Raw genomic sequence first — 19,919 nt, 5'->3', positions numbered from 1 at the left:
GCGGGAGGACAGCTTTCCCCGTATGAGCACGGGCCACCTGGCGAGAATTGACTTCATATGGACAACTTCACGTACAACGGTTAATGTTATTATACTTTTAGAAATACGAAGGTCATAATTAAATAAAAGGGTCAACTGAAATTAAATATGTAAATAACGAAGTTAAGGGCAAGTTGAAGAGCAAGTTTCAGCGTCATCTGAAACAATTCCAGTCATAACTACAGCATCGCGTTGCCATCGCGAGCATAGGAAAATCACATCAAAACTAAGCAGAGGTCGGGACCTGTCGGCGGCCTTGCCAAACGCCTCGCGCCGCCCAAGCCCTTGAAAATGCAGGTTGAATGCAGAAAGCAAGCAGAAACGCCTCGCAAACAAGCAGCTCAAAAGACAACACGTTGGATCGAATCAAAGGGGGTACTAAAGCAAGTAGAGTAGAGTGAAAATATAGATAAGAAGAGAAAAAAAAAGAAACGGCATCACATCGTTATTCGTTGGATTCAAACTTCCATGGAATCGGCGATTTCCTCACTCATAGCGCGGACGGTGCCTTTGCTACCGGATCGGGACCGGAAGTCTTCGTCACTCATGAGATAATTGTCGAACTCTTCACCGCCAGTGCGTATCGGAGGAGGGGAATTTGGCTCAACGTCACTGTCGCTTTCGAGTTCTGCATCCTCGCCGAACCAATAGCGAGCACGCTTGCTCGTGCCCAGGTTGGGCGTGAGAAGGCCGTCATCAAATGTTCTCTTTGTCGTCGGCGTCGCGAGGCCTTCACTAGGTGTGTGACTTAAAATCGGTATCGCCTTGACATAGATGTAGCACACGCGTTTCCGAAGGCGATTGAAAAAGAAGTAATGGAGACTCCAAATCGCTCCATCATCCGCATCAGAGGGATCCTCGTCTGGTGAGTACGAATAGATACCACAATCCTTCAGAGACAATTGCTCATCAAGGATCTTCCACATCCTGCGACCCCATGTAGGCGAAGCCTCCGCATTGTATGATCCAGAGACTGTAGACGGCGATGGTGGCGTAAGGTCGAGTGTTTCGCGCGGTCGAAGATTAAAGAGCGTCGAGTCAATCGTGTTCATCACTCTCTTTAAATTCCGCTCGCGATGAAAGTCTGAAGGACGTAGGACATGGGAGAAATCGTAGTCTGGATGACTCGCGTTGAGAGTCGCAATCAAATACGCAAACGTTCGGCGACTCGAGTGATCACTCAGGGGTCCAAAAGGGCTCGATCGGGAAAGGTTGAGCGAAGCGGCCGCATCTGACGCAGTGGGAGGCGATAATGACGCCGATAAGCGGAGGACAGATTCATACTGCTGCTCGAGCGATTGTTCGATGTTCTTATACAGTTTGCGATCAGATCGAGCGGCCTTTGTCGTGTACAGATCGCAGCCCCCAACGATGTGACAATCGGCGGTATCGAAATTCAGCGAGCTAGTCACGTCCTCGAATTCGGGTAGAGGTAGGAACTAGAAAGATATCGTGTCAGTCTACATTTGAAAGTTATCACTGATACTGGCGCATTTGAACTCACCTTCATCTTGGGCTTGGGAAGACGCTCCAGGTGGCCAAATAGCACTGTAAAGGCAGGATAGTACAGGGGTTTATGTCGCAAAACCAGAAATCCTGTACAACACTCCAGTTATGGCAACAACAAAGGGTTTCACGACAAGAGCCGAGGGGATTCTTTGTTGTCTCAGCTGGTTCTATCGTCGGAGATAAGCCCGGCAAGGAGAACAGCTGGCTCGATCGGGGAGAGATAAGAAGGGAACGGGCAGATATTAAGTTGTGGTGACTGTAACAGCAGCCATACGAGGCACTGGGGGGATGAGAAACGATGAGAGGGGATCAGAAGAGGGGAATGGGGTGATGATGCTCAAGCCGGCTGCTGGGATGGTCAAGTTGCGCGTTGCGACCGAGGGGAGCGGTCACGTGGGGGCCGCAATCAGCCAGTGATATCACGCACCTACCTCACGGGTCCGGACGTGAACCAGAGAACAGCAGCCAGCAAGTGCCGAATTGGGTTTCACAAAATGCCCTGCTTGGAGAGAGCGCCGAGAATTTCCTTGGTGTCCTGAATGGAGTCAATATAGTATTATTAGCCACTGGGGGTGGTTGTAGAGAAGATCAACGCCTATATACGTCCGAACGCCAATAAACAGTCCTTGCAAGCCCACGGGCAAACCAATATAAGAAACAGAAGCCCATCACAGATGAGACTCCTACATGATCTTCGTAACCACATCTTCCTCAACCTGAGGTGACGACACGTTAGCGCCATGTAGGCAGGGAACCGATAAGATAGCAGAGAGGTTGAGAAAGATAGGCTTCACGCTATGTAAAACACCACGGGAAAATGGATGTCATATCAGACGATAATATCGAAGGTGGGCGGGTTATAGTATGGGCCGTGACCAAACAACCCAGGGCGGGCAGCCGCCCAAGGCTGCCAATCTACATCCCAACCCCCATATCCTCGCTGACAGACAAGTCGAAGTGCATGTAGGAAAACAAAAGCAAAAGACAGCAAACAATTCGCACTCACCTCCATATCCTCCAAGCTATCCTGCTGGCTGATACACCTCAGCACATTCTTCTTACTACTCTCCTGCATCTCGCCCGCGAGCAGCAGCTCATCTAAGATGAAGTACGCCTTCTGGAAATTGAAGATAATATCCAACTCGCACACATTGCCATAGTATTTGTCCATCTGCTCGACGTAGCGGTGCACGACCTCGAGGGTGATCAGCTCGTTATCGGTCGACGCACATCCGGCGATGAAGAAGAGGGAGGCGTAGCGGCGGTAGACGACTTTCGTGTCTGCAGAAACGAACAATACGTCAGTAATGTTGGTATATTAATGAGTGAGTCACGGCTGTGTTGAGTTGTAGGCCTTTGCGGACTCCTCTTGTGTTGCCTTGTTGCCTGCCTACCTTTGTATTCCAGGAAATTGCACATCCGCGTCCGGCGGGACAGCACGAGTTGAGTCACATCCTTGATGATCTTGGCCTTATCCTTTGGCGAGAGGGTGGTGAACCACTTTGCAAGGCGCTGGAGAGGGATAATGCAGTTAGCAAAACCAGGCTTCTTTAAGCTTCAGCTTCCGAAGCTGCCAGATCGCAGTCTCGGAGGAGGGTGGGTGACGACGAACCACTTTGCCCTGGCGGGACAGCAGAATCAGGTAGCTGGAGGGGGTCAGCGCATGTTGGGAGAACTGGCAGTATTCAGCCTTACTGGATTGCCATTGTGAAGGGTTGGGGAGGGGGTCGTCGAGGGGAGTAGGGAAAAAAAAAGGTGGTGGTGGTGGTGCAGTAGTGGAGTTGAGGGCAAAGCTTTTAGGGGCTCGGGCGGTTTTATTCAGCCCCGCTAACACAACTTCATCTCACTCACAAGAGCGCATTACTATCTACTCAAGACAATAAATTGTTGTTCGTTTCGAATTGGATATCAGATAATTATCCCAACCATTTTTCTTGTCCCGCTGCAAATAAAAAGCATGCTACGTTGTTATGCTGACAGCTCAACTCTGGGTGACTCCGGGAGCTATCCCCACAATATACAACCAAACACACAAACTAAAGACGCACGAAAGATTATTAACTATCAGGAACACACTAACTATATACAGTGGACGACCATCATTTTGGGCTTTCGAAGGCTCGAACATTCCTTAAAAAACCATAATACTCGCCACCCCGCGCACGCTTACGCCATGAGCTTAATGTTTACATTCCTTCTGCACCTTTCAATTGCACGCCTGCGCGTCCCAGGAATCAGGCCAGACAACTGGGGGCCTTGCATTAACCGCACAAGTTTCATTTAATGGTGCCCAGTCAGAATAATCAAACAGCGAATATGACAACGAGGCTTGCGAGTTAGCTAAAATACTACAGTAGAGAGAATAGCTGAGACATGATATGGATATCCCCCTGGAGGAGGCTGAGCTAGCCTCGAGGGAGGTAGGTATTTGAGGAATGTATAAAACTTTTTTTTTCTCCCACTTGGGTCTGTCTGTCTGTAATATGTAGTATTCTCTCCTAAGGATATTCAAAATGAGACGCTACACGCTTCTGAGCTCGTTACTCGCGCTATACGCCTCTCTGTCCTACGGCAAAATCCTCAACATCGTCGCGCACCAAGATGACGACCTCCTCTTCATCTCCCCCGACCTACTGCACTACATCCAGACCGGACAGGAAGTACGCACGGTCTTCATAACCGCCGGCGATTCCGGCCGGGGCGAAAGCTACTGGCAAGGGCGAGAAACAGGCGCGCGTTCCGCATACGCGGTGATGAGCGACGCCCCGAATTCATGGACAGAGAAAGACGCGGGGATCCCAGACCACCAAGCTCCATTGTTCAATCTCGACCAGGACCCAAGCGTTTCGCTTGTGTTCTTACGGCTTCCTGATGGGAATCTGCTCGGGGAGGGGTTTGAGGAGACGGGGAGCGAGAGTCTGCAGAAGCTTTGGGAGGGGGGGATATCTAGGATCCGGACTGTTAGCGGATCTGGCTCGTATACGAAGGATGAGTTGGTGGATGCGCTTGTTTATTTGGCTTCTGAGTTTGCGCCGGAACGAGTCAATACCCTGGATTATGTTCATCAGTATGGAGATGGCGACCACAGTGACCACCACTCGACCGGTTATTTCGTCACCGAGGCGCTGAAGCGCTATGGCAATGGTGGCAATGAACCAACTCTCGCTGGGTACGTGGGATATCCCGTCGTCAACAAAACGGAGAACGTGGAGGGAGCAGATCTCCTGGATAAGAAGTTTGCGTATTACGCATATGCGAGCCATGATCCAGTTGTTTGTGACAGCGATATGGCGTGTGCGGACCCTACATTCGCGCCGTACTATCCTCAGTGGCTCGAGCGACGGCATACGGTTGATGCGTCACCGATTGCAAACGCCGTTACTGTGCAAGTTGCTGGGCTGGGTACTGTCGTAACTCTAGACGGGTCGGCAAGTTCGGATCCAAATGATAAATCGTTGGTCTATGAATGGACGCAGGTTAGCGGGCCATCTGTGGACTTGAAGGACGCAGAGACGAACCACCCTTCATTTAAGACGCCTGGTGATCCAGGTACTTTGGCCTTTGAGCTCGTCGTGAAGAACGACCAGACGAGCAGCAGTCCGGCTGCTGTGAGGGTCACCACCATGCGATACCCTGAGAACATTGCCCTCAAGGCTCGAGTAACAGCGTCATCTTCAAATGCAGATTCCAACCAGACGCCAGACAAGGCAATCGATGGCAGCACGGGTGGATTCCCAGCAGGACACAGCAATGAGTGGGCGACTGGTGGAGGGAAAGCTGGGAGCTGGCTTACTCTCAGCTGGGAGGGCCCGCAGACGATTTCCCAGATCGCATTGTATGACCGGCCCAACTTGCAAGACCAGATTACAGGGGCTGTAGTCGAATTTAACGGCGGAGAGAGAATTGAAATAGGAGAGCTGGATAATTATGGGACGCTCAAGACAGTGGATGCTGCAGGCAGAACGGCCAAGAACCTGACCGTGAGAATCACCGAAGTTAGCCCGTCAACAACGAACGTTGGTCTGGCGGAGATTCAGGTTTTCGGGACAAGCGTAGACTAGTAGACAGTTAGACTAGCGGTCGTCTGGGTATTCAGTGGACCCAGAAGCCACCCTCAGATTAATGAAGATGAAGCCTCAGCCGCAGCGGCAGATTGTCCCACTCGCAGTCTTACACGGAAATCTCACCAACCAACCACGCTCTCCATGCGGAGTTTTGGAACATGTACAACGACCAACAGCGCCTATTTTCTGACTCGGTGGGTGGTGACTTTTGAATCCTGGATCCCTTCTGCTCCAACTTCTGCACGGAAGCAACCGAGTACCAGTGCATGGAGAGCCACTCTGCACACTAAAGGCAACGGACTGGGCCTAGCGAGCATTGACAGTTTATACAATACCCGCGACTCCGCTGATAGGCCGTCTGGACTCGGGAGGCTTCAACAAGGCTGCTGCTAGTCCGCTCTGTGCGGTCTCCTGCGTATTCAACGAATGTCCTCGCTCGATAACTGGATGGCCGAGAATACCTACTGGGCCGTCTGGTGAGCTGAGTCTGGCTCTGGACCCCGACCACTCCACCATTCGTTATTTACTCCTTCGTCTCCTATTCGAATTTTGCTTCTGCCATCAAACCTGTTGATTCCAGCACATTTCAACCATGTGGACGCTGTTTGGACGTATTTCTCTGCTTGTGACGCTGGCAGGCATCGTGAGTGTCAACCAGGCCCAGGACACCACCCCAACACGCACAGCAAAGAATGGATCCTTGATCGGATGGTTTCTGGCTCCAACATCCAGTTAGTTGCTTGCCTTGTTCCTTGCAGTCATCCAGCTAACAGACGCAGCCCAGAAGATGACTGCTTCGGATGTCTGGATAACAAAGGACGACTATGCGGGAGCGTGCTCGACGTCGGACGTGGACCAGTGTAGTCTTCCCACTGCCTGCGAAGCCAACACTCTGACCTGGGACAATGAGGCGACGGCAGTTTGGTAAGGCAGCTCGTCCCGTCCATTATACTCACAAACAAACTAATGGTGATAGTGCACCGCAATATTCCTGCGTTACATTCACCATCTTCGAAACCTCACCGGCGGGTCTCCCCTCTGCAAGCAGTGTTGGCTGCTGGCAGGGCTGGAGTGCATGGACTGTATATCGCACGCGCCCAGATGACCCAGCGAGCACGAGAACTACCACTACCACTACTGATACGAGTAAGTAACCGAACCTAGAATCCTGATCCGTGTCCAAAGCGAACTCATTTTCGTTCAGCCACTACCACTGCCACCGAAGCCACCCCTACTCCGACGGACGGTTCCGAAGACGTTGACAGTGGAAACGACTCAAGCGGACAAGGTCGGATTGCAGGGGCTGTGGTCGGGCCCATCGCTGGGGCTGCCATCATCGGTGCGGTGGTCTTCTTCTACCTGCGTAGCAAGAAGCACCTGCTTACCGCTCCCGTCCAGCAGGTCTACTACCAGGAACCGTACTACGGGCCTGCTCAGGCTGCTCCAAATAATGTTGTCTCGCTCGGGACATCAGAGTTGGCAAATGCGCAGTACCGGTATGGGCCGACGGGAGCAGCGACCGAAATGCGGGGGCTCCCAGTGGCCGAGATGCCCAGTACAAGGCAGACCCATGAGCTGTCGTCTAGATGGTAGAAGAAATGGAGCCATTGGTTGGAGTGCGGGAGTCGATGAGGAGGGCGTGATGTATTCTGAGGTATAGAGCGGATAAGACCGGCTAGACTAGCGAGCCAAGCAAAGCAACTTAATCTCGAGCTTGTTGCTCGTAAGACTGTGTTCCACTGGCTCCGTCGCTGGTCGGCGGGTCCCACGGCTGCGAGCCCAGATTTTTGCAGCTTCGATCGCCTGACGGCATCTTGATTTCATCGCGGTGCGGATATGCATCCTTTTGTTCGATGGCATTGAGGCAGTTGGGATGGAGCGCAGTAGATGCAGTCCGGTCGGGTGCAGGAGCAGGAAATAGAGAACTTAGTGTGCAGAACGCACTGTGCAGGAGACTAGCGGATCGGAGATCTGGCAGGGCTGATCGACGGACGACTGGTGATTTCACGATTCAACACACTGCAGCACTGGCACGGGCGCAATGACGTAGCCGACAGCGCATTCTCGATTTTGACTCCGAAGCTTCCGCCCTTAAAGCCCTTGCAACCCGGCTGCAAGCTTCTCCCCCTCATCATCACTCTCTTCACCTTAGTCTCGCATCTCTAACTCTATACTCGCCGTCGCGACAGTCTTCCAAAATGGGTCTGGGTGGAATTCAGCTCGGCCTCCGGGTGTGGCAGGTAAGAAAGACGCGTCTCCTACGCGCCCTGCAAGAGAGCGCTGCTAACAGCTCAGTTCGTCTTCACGGTCCTCGTCATGGCCCTCATCGGTAACATTATCGCGCAAGCCTTCGCCGGAAACCCCGCGACGGTCAACTATGCCATGTGGACGTCGTCGTTCTCGCTGCTCACGCTCTTCTACCTCATCCCGGCGTCGTTCAACCCCGATTGGGCCATCCACCCGATCATCATGATCGTCCTCGACGCTCTGAACTTCTGCTTCTTCTTCTCCAACGCGATTGCTCTCGCGGCTAGACTTGGGTGCCACAGCTGCGGCAACCAGGTACGACACCCCCTTACTATCCCTGTAAACCCTAGCCAATGCTAATCGCTACACAGGAGTACATCCATAGCAACGAAATCACCAACGGATCGGACAACCCTTCGAAACGCTGCCGGGAGGCTCAAGCGTCAGTGGCATTCCTCTGGTTTGCGTGGGCTGGGTTCGCCGTCTCACTGGTCCTCTCGATCCTGCAGTCCCGCCGCTCTGGCGCCAACCTGCGTCCTCGTGTTGGCCCTGCCCGCGGCAGCCGTCCCGGCATGTCGCAGGTCTAAGACGATGTCTGCCGTATGACAAGGTAATGAATGATGGCAGTAACAATGTCAACGTCTGTCACGTCTGTCACGTCAATATCTATTGGTCAATTTCAACGACAGTATACGGGATACGCATCAATGTATAATCTGGCTGGAACCGGTTGCCAAGAATAATACGATTACGATAAAACTAGGGGGTATGATATAAAAACCTAATAATATTAATAAGGTAATAGGAAGAGCGGTGTGTCTGCGTGGATGGCAGTGCTGGTGGCGGTTGGAAAATTGAATCTACAATCATTACTACTTACCACCTACTACATCTAGCTAGTGTTTTTTTTTTTTTCTGGATTTGTGTATGATTTTTGATTTATTATATCTGTTGGCCGGAATACGTACGCTGTACAGTATCTTTCTTCAGGTGAATTGTTGTCTTGTACATGTACTACTAGTACTTGGTACTCTATACTCTAATACGCATTGTTAGCATACAGTTCTCTTTCAAGCACCCACTGAGTAGTTGGGAAATTGCCTTAGAGGTGGAATCATTACTAGTAAAATATGCTAACGCCGTGTTAATTCCCGAAGTGGCTCTGACGAAACAGGCTGTAGGCTGTGCAAAAGGAAGGCGCGAGGATGAAACATTTAGGCAGGAGCAACTGAGACGAAGAAACATCAAACAAGGCAGCTGCGACTGTCGGCTGGAGGGTCGTTCCTTCCTAATATTGAATCTACCAGCACTCGTTTTCTCTACAGATTGGGAAGGAGCCTTGGAATTCCTTCTGGAAGGTACGACCATCTACTACACAGTAGTAGTAAGCAGTAGCAGTATAGTCACTCTATACTCGACCATTCTATTACAGCTCTTGCGTAACAAGGCGCATCAGAGACACTACGTCAAAGGCTCAGATGATCATATTCTGGAAACCCCAACGTTTCGCTTCCCCGCAAACCCGGATATACTCCGCCCCTCTGTCTCAGCCTCTATACCTACAGCTGGACAATCCGACCCGGAAATCCCGACGCTTACCACAGACCATCATCAAACCAGCCGAGCTATAACTTTAAGGCTGTCTACCGCTCATTCACCCAATTCCCAGTCTGCGCATTACTCACCAAAAATGCAATCTTCACTGCATCTCATAATTGTCGGCGCCGGTCTCTCGGGCCTCGCAACGGCCATCTCATGCGCTCAGTCTGGCCACACCGTTACAGTCCTCGAGCAAGCGCAGGGACTCGCCGAGGTAGGCGCTGGTATCCAGATAACCCCCAATGCCTCAAGGCTGTTCAAACACTGGGGTCTGCGCGAGTCGATATGGCAGCAGTCCGTCGAGCCAAAGACACTCACCGTGCATCGGTATACAGGCGATGTGCTGGCACACGACAGTATCTTCGCCAAGCACATCCGGCAGCAGTACAGCGCGCCGTTTCTCGATATCCACCGCGTTGATCTGCAGCAGGCACTGTATCATCGGGCGCAAGAGTTAGGCGTTACTGTTGTTCTGTCGGAGCGGGTGAAAACGATCCTCGTTTCAGACCCGGTTTCGGGGTCTGGGTCGTCTGACACGGCAACGCCGACCTCGACGGTGGTCACTGAGTCAGACAAGAGATATACGGCTGATCTAGTTGTTGCAGCGGATGGTCTGTGGTCGCGGTGTCGTGAGTGTCTCCATGATCGAAAAGATGAGCCCTTGCCTACTGGGGATCTTGCGTATCGGATTGTCCTGCGCGTGGACCAGATACGGGACCCTGAGCTTCGTGCTTTTGTGGAGAACCCCCAGGTGCATTTTTGGGTTGGACCGGGGGCTCATGCTGTCTCTTACTCTCTGCGTGGGGGTGATATGATCAACATCGTGCTGTTGGTTCCGGATGATCTGCCACCTGGGGTGTCGAAGGAGGCTGGTTCGGTGGAGGAGATGAAAAGTCTGTTCAAGGGATGGGATCCTATGTATGCTTGTCGTTTTCTTTTTTGTTTTGAGGTATGCTAACGAACCAAGCCTAACCCGGTTTCTTTCCCATGTCGACAAAGTCGACAAGTGGAAGCTTATGCACCGTATGTCCTCAATATAGCGACCAACTCAGGCAACCCTAACTGATTTGGTCTCTAGATGCTGAAATGGAAACTTGGATTAACCCCTCCTCGACTCTTGTCTTCGTGTAGGTATCCCGGCCAGCATACTTGCACTTCCAGACTAACTCGACCAGCGGCGATGCCTGCCATCCCATGCTCCCCTATCTCGCGCAAGGAGCAAACTCGTCTCTCGAAGACGGCGCCGTCTTAGGCGGACTCCTCGGCCATCTTACTAGCAAAGCCCAACTCCCCCAGATTCTACGTTTATATGAATCGTTGCGGAAGAGCAGGGGAGAGGCGATTGTGCGAGAAACGTTTAAGCAGGTCTGTCTCTCTTTCCTTCTACCTTAATTAAAGGCGCGAGGACGTTAACAAAGTAGCAGCGGCACGATTTCCACCTTCCTGATGGACCAGAACAGCAGAAGCGAGACGCCATTTTTCACTCCCAGTTGGGGAAGAGTGAGATTGAGGGCGCCTTTCCAAGTCGCTGGTATGTATTTCTTCAGCTAATTGGTATGGCCATCACTAACACCGAGACTAGGACCTGCCCGAAGGTCCAACCCTGGCTCTATGGCTACGACGCCATACAAGAAGTCGAGAAGGCAGTTGCGGAAAATCCGAAAATCTTTGGTACCAGCGCGGAGCTGCTCAGGGTTGGCCAGAAGGTGTGTTCGTGGGCTACTTTATCTTCGTATCTACCGCTGTATTTGCCGGTTTTCTTATTTGGTGTTGGGAAGCTTGTTCTCTAATACAGGATTTTGGTGTAGTTTCAGGGTTTTCGGCTTGCTTGTTGAATGTACCAATAAGTTTGAATGCAAATATATACATTTAGAGTGACTATTTATATCATGATCATGAAACGTGGTTATCCGTTGCAGTATGTAATATATACAAGGAAAAAGAATCAAGTGAACCATCAGCCCTAACTAAGCATCATCCAAAATCGGCAGCCCGCCCAAATCATCAAAGAACCGCGCAATCCCTTCAAACGAGTAATCGGGGAACCCGAATCCATACGCCCAGTCCTATATCCCGTTAGTACCTTCACCGTCTCCAATATACTTAGGATCAGCAACATACCGGGACATCGAACTCCCCTCCTCCTCCACCAGCAGCCCCAGCCCCAGCACCAGTAAGCCCAAATCCGTCACCATCCTCAGCACCAGCACCAACCCACCCCATCCCCTCTTCTCCACCACCAACAATAGAGCCACCAACAGAGCCGGTTCCACGCTCACAAGTACCTGTACCTGATGTATCTGCATGTCTCGCCTGAAACTCCCGTAGATAATACCGGATAATCTCGGCGCATTTGCGCGTCACGACGCTCTCGTCTGTTGCTTCGAGGATCTCGATTGCTTTTTGGATGGAGCGGGTTATGCTTTCTGGGTTTGCATTTACAATTGATGATGGTGATGGTGATGGTGTTGATGGTATAGAGTGCGATAGCGAAAGAGGGAGGAGGAGGGTTGATGTGGCGAATGTTACGTAGGTTGTGTTGTACCACCTGTTTTCCCCTTCTTTATTAAAATCTGGGGATGGAAAAAGGGCATAGTGAGGGAAGGAAGAAAGAAACGTACCAGCACCGAAAGAATGTATGCACGCGGTATATATCATGGATAACAGAGATCGTTTCCTGTGCTGCGTTGAGGCATTTGGTTATTGTTTCGGAGAGTTGGGATGTAGTTGTTGTGTCTGTTTCTGCCTGTGGGTTCGTGTCGGGCGTATCAGACTGTTTCTCTGGTTTTTGTCCGGGCTTGGATTTGGACGAGAGTCCTCCAGATACAGCTGTGGAATGCCGTAGGAAGGGTCTGAATAGGAGTGTTTTGACGTTATAGTATCCTGTAAATAAGCTCAGCTGGGTTGGCTTTTATCACCCAAAGTGCATATATAGTGTGGCATATCAGGTAAATCGGGGTGGGGGTTGGTAAAACATACGAATACCCAAAACAAGCCTTTGCCTCCTCGCCCACTTCGGATCCTTAAGATCATTCCTCCCGACCCCTGCACCAGCACTTGCACCACCATCGGTACCGATAAACCCCGGCCGAATCCAACTAGGCAGCTGCGCAATCCAAGCATCCAGCTCAGCCTCAATAGTCAGCGCAGCAGCCAGTTTCTCCTTCAGCGTTAGGCGCCGGTGGTAAATCTGCACGGAGACCTTGCGCGTGATGCGCGCGAAGTCTACCATCCATGGGATGATGGCGTATTGCGAGGAGTCCCGTGGGGGAAGCGGGCGGTTGTGGTAGTCGTCTAGGCCTAGGGTGTCGGGACGGCCGAGGGAGAAGGACATTTCGCTGTTTTTGCGTGGTTAGTAGGGTAGGTTGGATTGGATGGTTAGCTTACATTTCCAGCGAGTAGAGGCCCCTATATGATTGGAAGGCATTGCGTGAGTTTCTAGGTTTGTTTTAGCTGAATGAAGGAAGACGTACCACCAAGTTTTGGAAATCCATTCCGAGCGCGGGTCGTTGGAGTGTTGTACGTTGCGATTGAAGCCGGCGGCGAGAGAAGTGCGGACGGCGAGGCCGAGGTACATGTATGCCACTGCAGAATTAGTCCCGGTTACTTGTGCATGCATGGATGGGACAAACAATTAGGGTTGAGTTCGTTCTGGCATATCTTGGCCTGCGCGGGTCAGCACGTTAACTGGAATGGAGGGGAATACATACCATGAGGTACCAGCACTGCACCGCGTCTAGATTGTTAGGAAAGTGCAAGTAATTTAGATACATCTGTGCCTCGCTAAAGAGCTTGCGGCTCCATTCAAACCGTGTCAACCCGCCCAGTTGGGCTTCGTCCCAGACGCGGAGAAGTGCGCCGAAGGACAGAACGCTCAGATAGAGAGCAATAAAACCCGGATCCGGATTTGGGGAGCGCCGCATCCAGAGATCTTGTGCGCGCAGGTAAAAGTCTTCCTTGTCGATGAAAGGGTGGATGAAGTGGATGTTCTCGAAGTACCCACTCATAAAGACATGCGCCTGCTCAAAGTAGTAGTTGTGTTCATGCACCGCGGCCAGCGATTGCGGCGCGTTGGTTGTCGGAGAGAAACTAGCATTGTGCAGTGTCGAGACGATGGAGTATTCCTGTGCTCGTGGGCGACTGCGCCATTGGACTTCTGGCTGTGGATCTCGTGCTTTTTGCAGGTGTCCTAGAAAGGCGACGGATGAGGTGCTTCCGTGGAACTCGATACCGTTGGTGTGGTGGTTTAGTTCGGATATTTCGTCGTCGACAGGGTCACTGGTTTCCTCTGTATCTGTACCGGCGGCGTAAGGTGCTGGTTCTTCTGGTTCCTGTCTTGATGTTGGGGTCAGTGTCGGCCTGGCAGTTGGTCTGTCAGTTGGCATCGAGCTCGGCGTTGCGTTGAGATGCGAAGGCTCCAATTCGCAGGGCGAGAGTTTGGATTCAACTGCCTGGAGTTTGGAACTGAGTTCTTCGATTTTCTTCTCCAAGTCCTGGACATAGCTGCTGCTGTTAGCCGCGTACAGGTCGACGTTGTCAGACCGGAGTGGTACCTGGCAGAGCGGCTGTTCTCCAGCTGTCGGTAGTTTCCTTGATAGACGCAGTCCAAATGGCTTTCTTTAACCATTAGCTCTTATCCGAGAACTAGGACGCAACGGCTTACTCTTGCAATGGGAGCATGGGTACAGCTCATCGCACTTGTACTTCTTGGACCTGCACCTGTCGCAGGCCTGGGCAGCGCGAGGTCGCTTTGAGCGAGGGGGATCCTCGGGGCGTGGCATGATCCATCTGCGACTCCAGACAAGATGATGAATTGGATTCTGCAGTCCACAGAATCCGGGGATGAAGATATTGAGCTGCAGGGGAGATGCAAGTTGCAACTCGGAAATTCCGAGTGACCCCACACAGCACAACTCCCCCGCATGATAATCAGTGCACAATTCATTCATAACTATTCATTGTTCAATCAACATCAACAGACAATTCTCTCGCTGCTGTCCTGACAACTTCCTCATCTGCATCCTGAACCTCCTCCCTTTCTGGCAATAACACACCTTCAATCTCCCTCCCAGCTCGCTGCACCAACGCCTCAATGCCATCCCCATCCGTAAACGACCAAACCCGCACATACTTACTACGGAACTCCAGCGCAAACGCCTGTCCAGCGGGGATAACCACCGTCTCACCCTCGCGGAATACCTCCTCCTTGACAGCGCTTCCCTCTCTCAACCGCACAATCAACGTCCCCTCCAGTACAGCCAAACAATGATCCACAGTCCGGAACGTCATAAACCGGGATAACACCGCTAGGCTAGCATCCGCACCGTATACATCCGAGGATTCAATACTCGAAATCGCACAAACACCCCCGCTCTGCGCCGTCGTCACAAACGGCCTCGAAAGCACGCCCCCGAGAATCCAGCGCGGGCCCGTATTCGCCTTGAGGAAGAACGGCACCGGTCCGTTTCCATCACCACCACTCGGCAGCCTCTCGTCATCCTCATCCCACTCGCCCAGCTCCGGCGGGGCATACTCAGGCTGGAAAACAACATCAAACTTCCCCTTCGCGGCCATGACCTTGGGGATTAGAAGAGACTTTAGATCGCGGTTATCGGACTCGGGAACCAGAATCCCTTCGTACGGCTCTGAGATGTAGCGGAAGAAATCGACCCAGTCGCCTGGTGTAATCAGCCCGAAGATTTCCGTGTGTGGGCCGAGCATTTCGGGGTTGTGTATTATGCCCTGTTTCCGTGTTAGCACTCTTATTCTCTCAGGCGGTAGTGTAGGGGTCAGATAAGATATAGAACAAGTAGGTAAAACAGGTGAGTGAATGAGCGAATGAGTAGCGTACCGGCGGAACATAAGCAAAATCCCCCGGTCCCATCAAACGACACTTATCGCCGTTCCAGAGCTTCAGGAACCCCTTCGTGACAAGGAACACGTCGTGCGCATGGTTGTGGTAGTGGAACCCGGGGGCGTCGGAGAGGACAGCGCCGCTCTGGAAAACGGCCATGAGGCCATTGGTTTGCTTTGAGGACGCCAGGATCCGGAATGTGCCTTTACTTCCTGGGATGGTGATACGCTCGCCCTCGAGTTGGGGGATTGCGTAGGCGGTTCGTGTTGCTGGGGGTTTGGTGGTGAAGAGCGTCATTGTGGTGGTTTGAGTGGGTATATTTACTACTTGGCGTATACAGTACGTAGTAGGTGATGAGTGAGAGTTGGAGCTCTGGATCGAGTGGTATTTAAAGATTCGGGTGGTGGAGATGTATCCAGACGTTCCGATATTCGGATAATCCACCTTTTTTTACGGAAATCGGGATATCCGACTATCACCGAGCAGTCAAAGTAGGGTTCACCATATGATGGCATTGACTTCTGTCTGTCAATAACTAAATAGAGACTTGACAAAGGGCGGTCTGTAAACATGCTGCGGTGTGACCCTCTCTGTGTTGCAACAGAGCATGCTGCCGTGACTTGTAACCCTACGCAGGTATGATACCAGTAATAATAAGAACTGTCATGAAAGCGAACTAACTATATACGATGTATAACCATAGGGAACCAGTCTCAAACGAGATAGCCCTAACTAACTAACGAATAGCAGCAACCCGGATAACAGGGCAAAGACCAATTCAATGGTCAAACCAACTCAACAAATATGGCCAGAGAAAAGAAGGAACCACATCACATCATTCAAATCCCAGACACAGCCCAATAAAGCCATAAAAGCTCCCTTATGTCCGGCGAGGGTTATTCTCTACCCGTCCACCAGCGGAACCATGATCCCGGTCCCCGAACCGCCGTACCGAAGTAGGGGCCAACCGGTCATTGTACGAGGAGACGGACGTAGAGGAACTCCGGCTCAGGGATTCCGGGGTAGACACCGCGGATGTTGCAGCGGAGGCATCGCGGCGGTTGGCGGCCGAAGCTGGGTGGCAGTGTGAGCAGACGAACATGGTGATGCCGCGGCCCATACAGCTGCTGCATATACTGGCGGGGTTTCTGGATGATATTATATTAGCATTGCGTCTGATCTGTTGATCTAAGCAATAGAAAAGGTAGACAGTTGACGAACCTAGGGGCGTTCCCAGCACAGCTTCGACAAGTGAGGACTGTTTTTCCACCAATGCAAGAAGTGTGGGTTGGGTCGAGTTCAAGGGAGGAGGCTTGGTGAACCATCTTGATTGATTGAAGAGTTCTTTGGTCTTTGTAGATTGTATGGAAATATTGGAATGTCAAGTCCCTAAGGCACAGTTGTAGTTTGAAAACTTTCGTCCGGAGAAGAAACCGGTCTACTTGGGGTCTATTTAAGATTTATCAATCAGTGCAGACCCGTTGATGGCTGATTCAATTAATAATATCTCATGGCAAGACGATCCGAAGAAATTAAACCTCCACTCTGTACAGGGGGAGATATCCGTCAGGTCTGCCTGCAAGCTAACCAGGCTGCTCCCTGTCTCCAGCCAGTACAATCATCGTCTTCTGCGGATGATACTGGCCGTGGGAGCTACATCCAGCAAGGTTCATGATCCAGATGGATTCGAGTCAAGGACCCGTCGGCTCAATTTCCACTTCGGCACTGCCGATGAGGGCCCGGGATCTCAATCCAGAGCGAATCCGCAGTCATGAACGCTCGGTCAGATCGAGACCCCCTCTGGTAAGCCGCGCCAATGGCACAACGTCGGACGGCACGGCATATACCAAGGATCTGAGACATGACCGCATAATCAGCCCCAAATGTGGCCAGGGTCGGCTGGGATATCTGTGTCAGGCGAGCCAGCGGCCAGGCAACCGGTAGCCACACAATGGACAACTCGACATCCGTCATCGAGCATCCGTAGAGCCCGGATGCAGACTAGCTAGTACTCTTGGTGTATTGTTGGCAACTGGACTAGGAACATCAAAATGAACGTCAAAGCACAGCGAGAGTCCTCGGTGATAGCATCGAGCAACCACCGGGTAGAGAGACCAGCAAATAGGAGTTGACAGGATAGATCAGACGATAGAATGGGCTGCAGAAGTGGAGACATGAAAACCTGGGTCGTTCATCGAGAGAGAACGTGAAAAAAGAAAGTAAAGTTTAAAGAAATAATGATGATGATAAAAGTCAAAAAGAGGCAGTATATCACGGAAGATAAAACCGAAGCATGGCAGCCACGGCGAGCTGTGTGACTCGACTCGCCAACTATCAGCAGCATCGGCAGGCATTATAGATCGCTCACCCTCCACTAAGCAGAGTCATCACTCATCACGCTTGAGGCTTCCTTCGGCAGTCCACTGAATCAACTGACGGGTATATGCAGCAGGAAAGTCTCCGTAAGAGTACGTCTTAAACCCCAGTCTGTGAATCGAGAGCGCGCGCGCTCGGCAATGGTAGCCAAAGAAAATGCTGAGACGATCCGGTAACACAAATAAGAAAGCATTCTCAATAAGTTATCGTTAGTTATGCACCTAAACTGAGTCAGCAATTATAATATGCTCCATCCAAGCTATGCTATGGAATTCTAGCATGTACTAGCTCTCCGGTAGAAATACACATCCACGTCCGTTCGTCTCTCCCTTTCCCCTAATCCGGCGGAGCGTTACCTAAGTTTTGGCCATATGATCAGAGAATAGCAATTGATTAAGTTTTGGACACGTCTAACAGGAGCCGGTGGACTCCAAATCCAAGGTTCTTGTCTCAATCCAAATTGGCTTAGGGCGGGATCCTATGCCTACCACGTCATGCACAATTGCGCTCACGACGAGCACAACTACCCGAGCCGAAGGATCGAGGCTACTGCAATTGCAGCGGCAATATGGAGTACATCATCTCGATGAGAGAAACTCCGAGGCCTGGGTGGACTGGAAGCGGGAGACTGAAAAAGCAAATCCAAAAAAGCGTTTAACCAACGTGAACTATACCAGGATTTGACAGTCTTGGTGTCATTGGCGGCATTGTTCGTTCAATGGGATAGATGTGCACGACAAAACTGAATGGTCGGACCAATCCAAGGAAGCAGGACGCAGACAATATGATGATCCCGTGAGTCGTGGTCGAGCACGTCGAGCCCGTTGACCCCTGTTGGGACCCAGCGGCCTCCTGCAAGTATCCGTCGTGCAGAGAATCTCGGTGACTCCTCAGGCCGGCCTTGTACAGTGATTGATCCACGTGAGCCCGGAGAAATTAAACAGGATTTGTCGCTATTCGCATGAGAACTCAATAATCTGATACTCCGACCAATCACTGCGATGAAGTCGTCTTGTTCTATCGATTGGCCAAGGGCGAGGGAGATTCCCACAACGTCATATGAAACAAACCAGCCTAGTATCTTCCCATTGCATAGACCTGTTGTTAGAGTCATGCAACGCTTAGGAGACTGAGATCGATGGCAGAGTGATGAACCTGGTGGCCGAGTCCTAAATAGTGCACGTAGGCAACGGCGAAAAGGAAAAGAGACATGTCCACAATGGCGGCAAAGGTGAACTGTCGAGAAGCAGCCATTCCAGCGCACAGGTCATCTTTGTATAAAGCCCGATTCGCTCAGCTTCAGCCTAAAGGCAAGTGTCGTTAGTCAAAGTCTACCGGTCAACCTTCCCACCGATGGAGTCCAATGTATCCAATGCGACTCGACGGCAATTCCTGCATCCCAGCCAGGTCCGGAAGCCAATATGTAAGCGATCTGCAGGCCTCCGTCAAAAAATCACGCATTGGCTGGGACCTGGACGAGTTCGGTGCTGGTTCTGCCATGTCATTGCCATTGTTCGCCCGCAGATATCCACTCTCAGCTCCTGTGGGCACGGCATGTAGCTGCTTCCAGGAAAACCCTTCAGTTTATTTCTTCCAAGAAAGATAACGCGGTTGGAGAACACACCTGCCTCTCTGCCCATGAAGCGCAGTTCACAAGATCTAGGGAACACAGATGGTCACACAAGGATCCAGCGACACGACACGGCAAAAAAGCCAGAAAAGGTCGAAAATGGAATCCAGGGCGGACACTGCCGATCAGCTGATGAGTGTTTCTGGCTCAGTCCCTGGCTCTTTCCTTTCTGGTGGATGGATGGTGTCTGCAACGACGCCCACTGACAAGGTGAGGACAGGTTCGAGGCCTTCCAGGCTTCAGCACGGCTGCGAACACCTCATACATGCGCACCAGGACTCGGGTCGACGGTCGGACAGTGAACTGGGGAGAAAAAAAGAAAAAAGAAAACAAGCGGATGGAGGAGCGGCGGGAGAGACGGGAGGGAAGTTGGAGGGGGCTCTCGATGAAGCGGGATACCTCTCATTGGGATTGGGCAGTCTACCCTACACCTGGCAGTCGACAGTACAATCAATCTACGGTCTACTAGAAATCTGTCTATCGGAGGGAATACAATTTCTAGCTTATCTGCATTCATAGTAACACCAATGGACTAAACACGTGAGAGTGGCATTAAGCGAGAAGAGAGAAGGGGAGGGACAAAAGAAAGAAAAATGTTGAG

At 51.5% G+C, this 19,919-nt stretch overlaps 9 protein-coding genes across 9 annotated transcripts; 4 read left to right on the top strand and 5 right to left on the bottom strand.

The window, feature by feature from the left end:
- Nucleotides 1–497: 497 nt before the first annotated feature.
- On the bottom strand, nt 498–1,549 carry MAF1 (RNA polymerase III-inhibiting protein MAF1; the record flags this gene model as incomplete). Its single annotated transcript, XM_041696470.1, has 2 exons — nt 498–1,478; nt 1,544–1,549. The coding sequence occupies 2 exons, from the start codon at nt 1,547–1,549 to the stop codon at nt 498–500; spliced, it is 987 nt and encodes a 328-aa protein (XP_041562097.1).
- A 682-nt stretch (nt 1,550–2,231) lies between these two features.
- Nucleotides 2,232–3,254, bottom strand: APUU_80213S (AP-1 complex subunit sigma; the record flags this gene model as incomplete). The annotated part of the gene is made up of 5 exons (XM_041696469.1): nt 2,232–2,264; nt 2,555–2,829; nt 2,943–3,060; nt 3,161–3,194; nt 3,244–3,254. 5 exons carry the CDS (start codon nt 3,252–3,254, stop codon nt 2,232–2,234), a joined length of 471 nt encoding a protein of 156 aa, XP_041562096.1.
- Nucleotides 3,255–4,061: 807 nt separating this feature from the next.
- On the top strand, nt 4,062–5,609 carry APUU_80212A (uncharacterized protein; the record flags this gene model as incomplete). Its single annotated transcript, XM_041696467.1, has 1 exon — nt 4,062–5,609. The coding sequence occupies one exon, from the start codon at nt 4,062–4,064 to the stop codon at nt 5,607–5,609; it is 1,548 nt and encodes a 515-aa protein (XP_041562095.1).
- Nucleotides 5,610–6,204: 595 nt separating this feature from the next.
- Nucleotides 6,205–7,205, top strand: APUU_80211A (EGFR-like transmembrane domain-containing protein; the record flags this gene model as incomplete). Its single annotated transcript, XM_041696466.1, has 4 exons — nt 6,205–6,343; nt 6,392–6,536; nt 6,589–6,758; nt 6,817–7,205. The coding sequence occupies 4 exons, from the start codon at nt 6,205–6,207 to the stop codon at nt 7,203–7,205; spliced, it is 843 nt and encodes a 280-aa protein (XP_041562094.1).
- A 723-nt stretch (nt 7,206–7,928) lies between these two features.
- On the top strand, nt 7,929–8,446 carry APUU_80210A (MARVEL domain-containing protein; the record flags this gene model as incomplete). The annotated part of the gene is made up of 2 exons (XM_041696465.1): nt 7,929–8,174; nt 8,231–8,446. The coding sequence occupies 2 exons, from the start codon at nt 7,929–7,931 to the stop codon at nt 8,444–8,446; spliced, it is 462 nt and encodes a 153-aa protein (XP_041562093.1).
- Nucleotides 8,447–9,549: 1,103 nt separating this feature from the next.
- Nucleotides 9,550–11,248, top strand: APUU_80209A (putative monooxygenase; the record flags this gene model as incomplete). The annotated part of the gene is made up of 6 exons (XM_041696464.1): nt 9,550–10,376; nt 10,426–10,481; nt 10,537–10,585; nt 10,634–10,823; nt 10,880–10,989; nt 11,041–11,248. The coding sequence occupies 6 exons, from the start codon at nt 9,550–9,552 to the stop codon at nt 11,246–11,248; spliced, it is 1,440 nt and encodes a 479-aa protein (XP_041562092.1).
- Nucleotides 11,249–11,425: 177 nt separating this feature from the next.
- Nucleotides 11,426–14,239, bottom strand: APUU_80208S (Zn(II)2Cys6 transcription factor; the record flags this gene model as incomplete). Its single annotated transcript, XM_041696463.1, has 10 exons — nt 11,426–11,524; nt 11,580–12,006; nt 12,080–12,341; nt 12,438–12,796; nt 12,846–12,866; nt 12,932–13,043; nt 13,091–13,124; nt 13,169–13,961; nt 14,012–14,075; nt 14,122–14,239. 10 exons carry the CDS (start codon nt 14,237–14,239, stop codon nt 11,426–11,428), a joined length of 2,289 nt encoding a protein of 762 aa, XP_041562091.1.
- Nucleotides 14,240–14,420: 181 nt separating this feature from the next.
- Nucleotides 14,421–15,609, bottom strand: APUU_80207S (cupin domain-containing protein; the record flags this gene model as incomplete). Its single annotated transcript, XM_041696462.1, has 2 exons — nt 14,421–15,200; nt 15,310–15,609. The coding sequence occupies 2 exons, from the start codon at nt 15,607–15,609 to the stop codon at nt 14,421–14,423; spliced, it is 1,080 nt and encodes a 359-aa protein (XP_041562090.1).
- Nucleotides 15,610–16,192: 583 nt separating this feature from the next.
- Nucleotides 16,193–16,414, bottom strand: APUU_80206S (uncharacterized protein; the record flags this gene model as incomplete). Its single annotated transcript, XM_041696461.1, has 1 exon — nt 16,193–16,414. The coding sequence occupies one exon, from the start codon at nt 16,412–16,414 to the stop codon at nt 16,193–16,195; it is 222 nt and encodes a 73-aa protein (XP_041562089.1).
- Between the last annotated feature and the right edge of the window lie 3,505 nt (nt 16,415–19,919).

This window comes from Aspergillus puulaauensis, chromosome 8 (assembly GCF_016861865.1).
Source record: "Aspergillus puulaauensis MK2 DNA, chromosome 8, nearly complete sequence".
Taxonomy (NCBI): domain Eukaryota; kingdom Fungi; phylum Ascomycota; class Eurotiomycetes; order Eurotiales; family Aspergillaceae; genus Aspergillus; species Aspergillus puulaauensis.
This window is presented reverse-complemented; position numbering and strand designations above follow the sequence as displayed.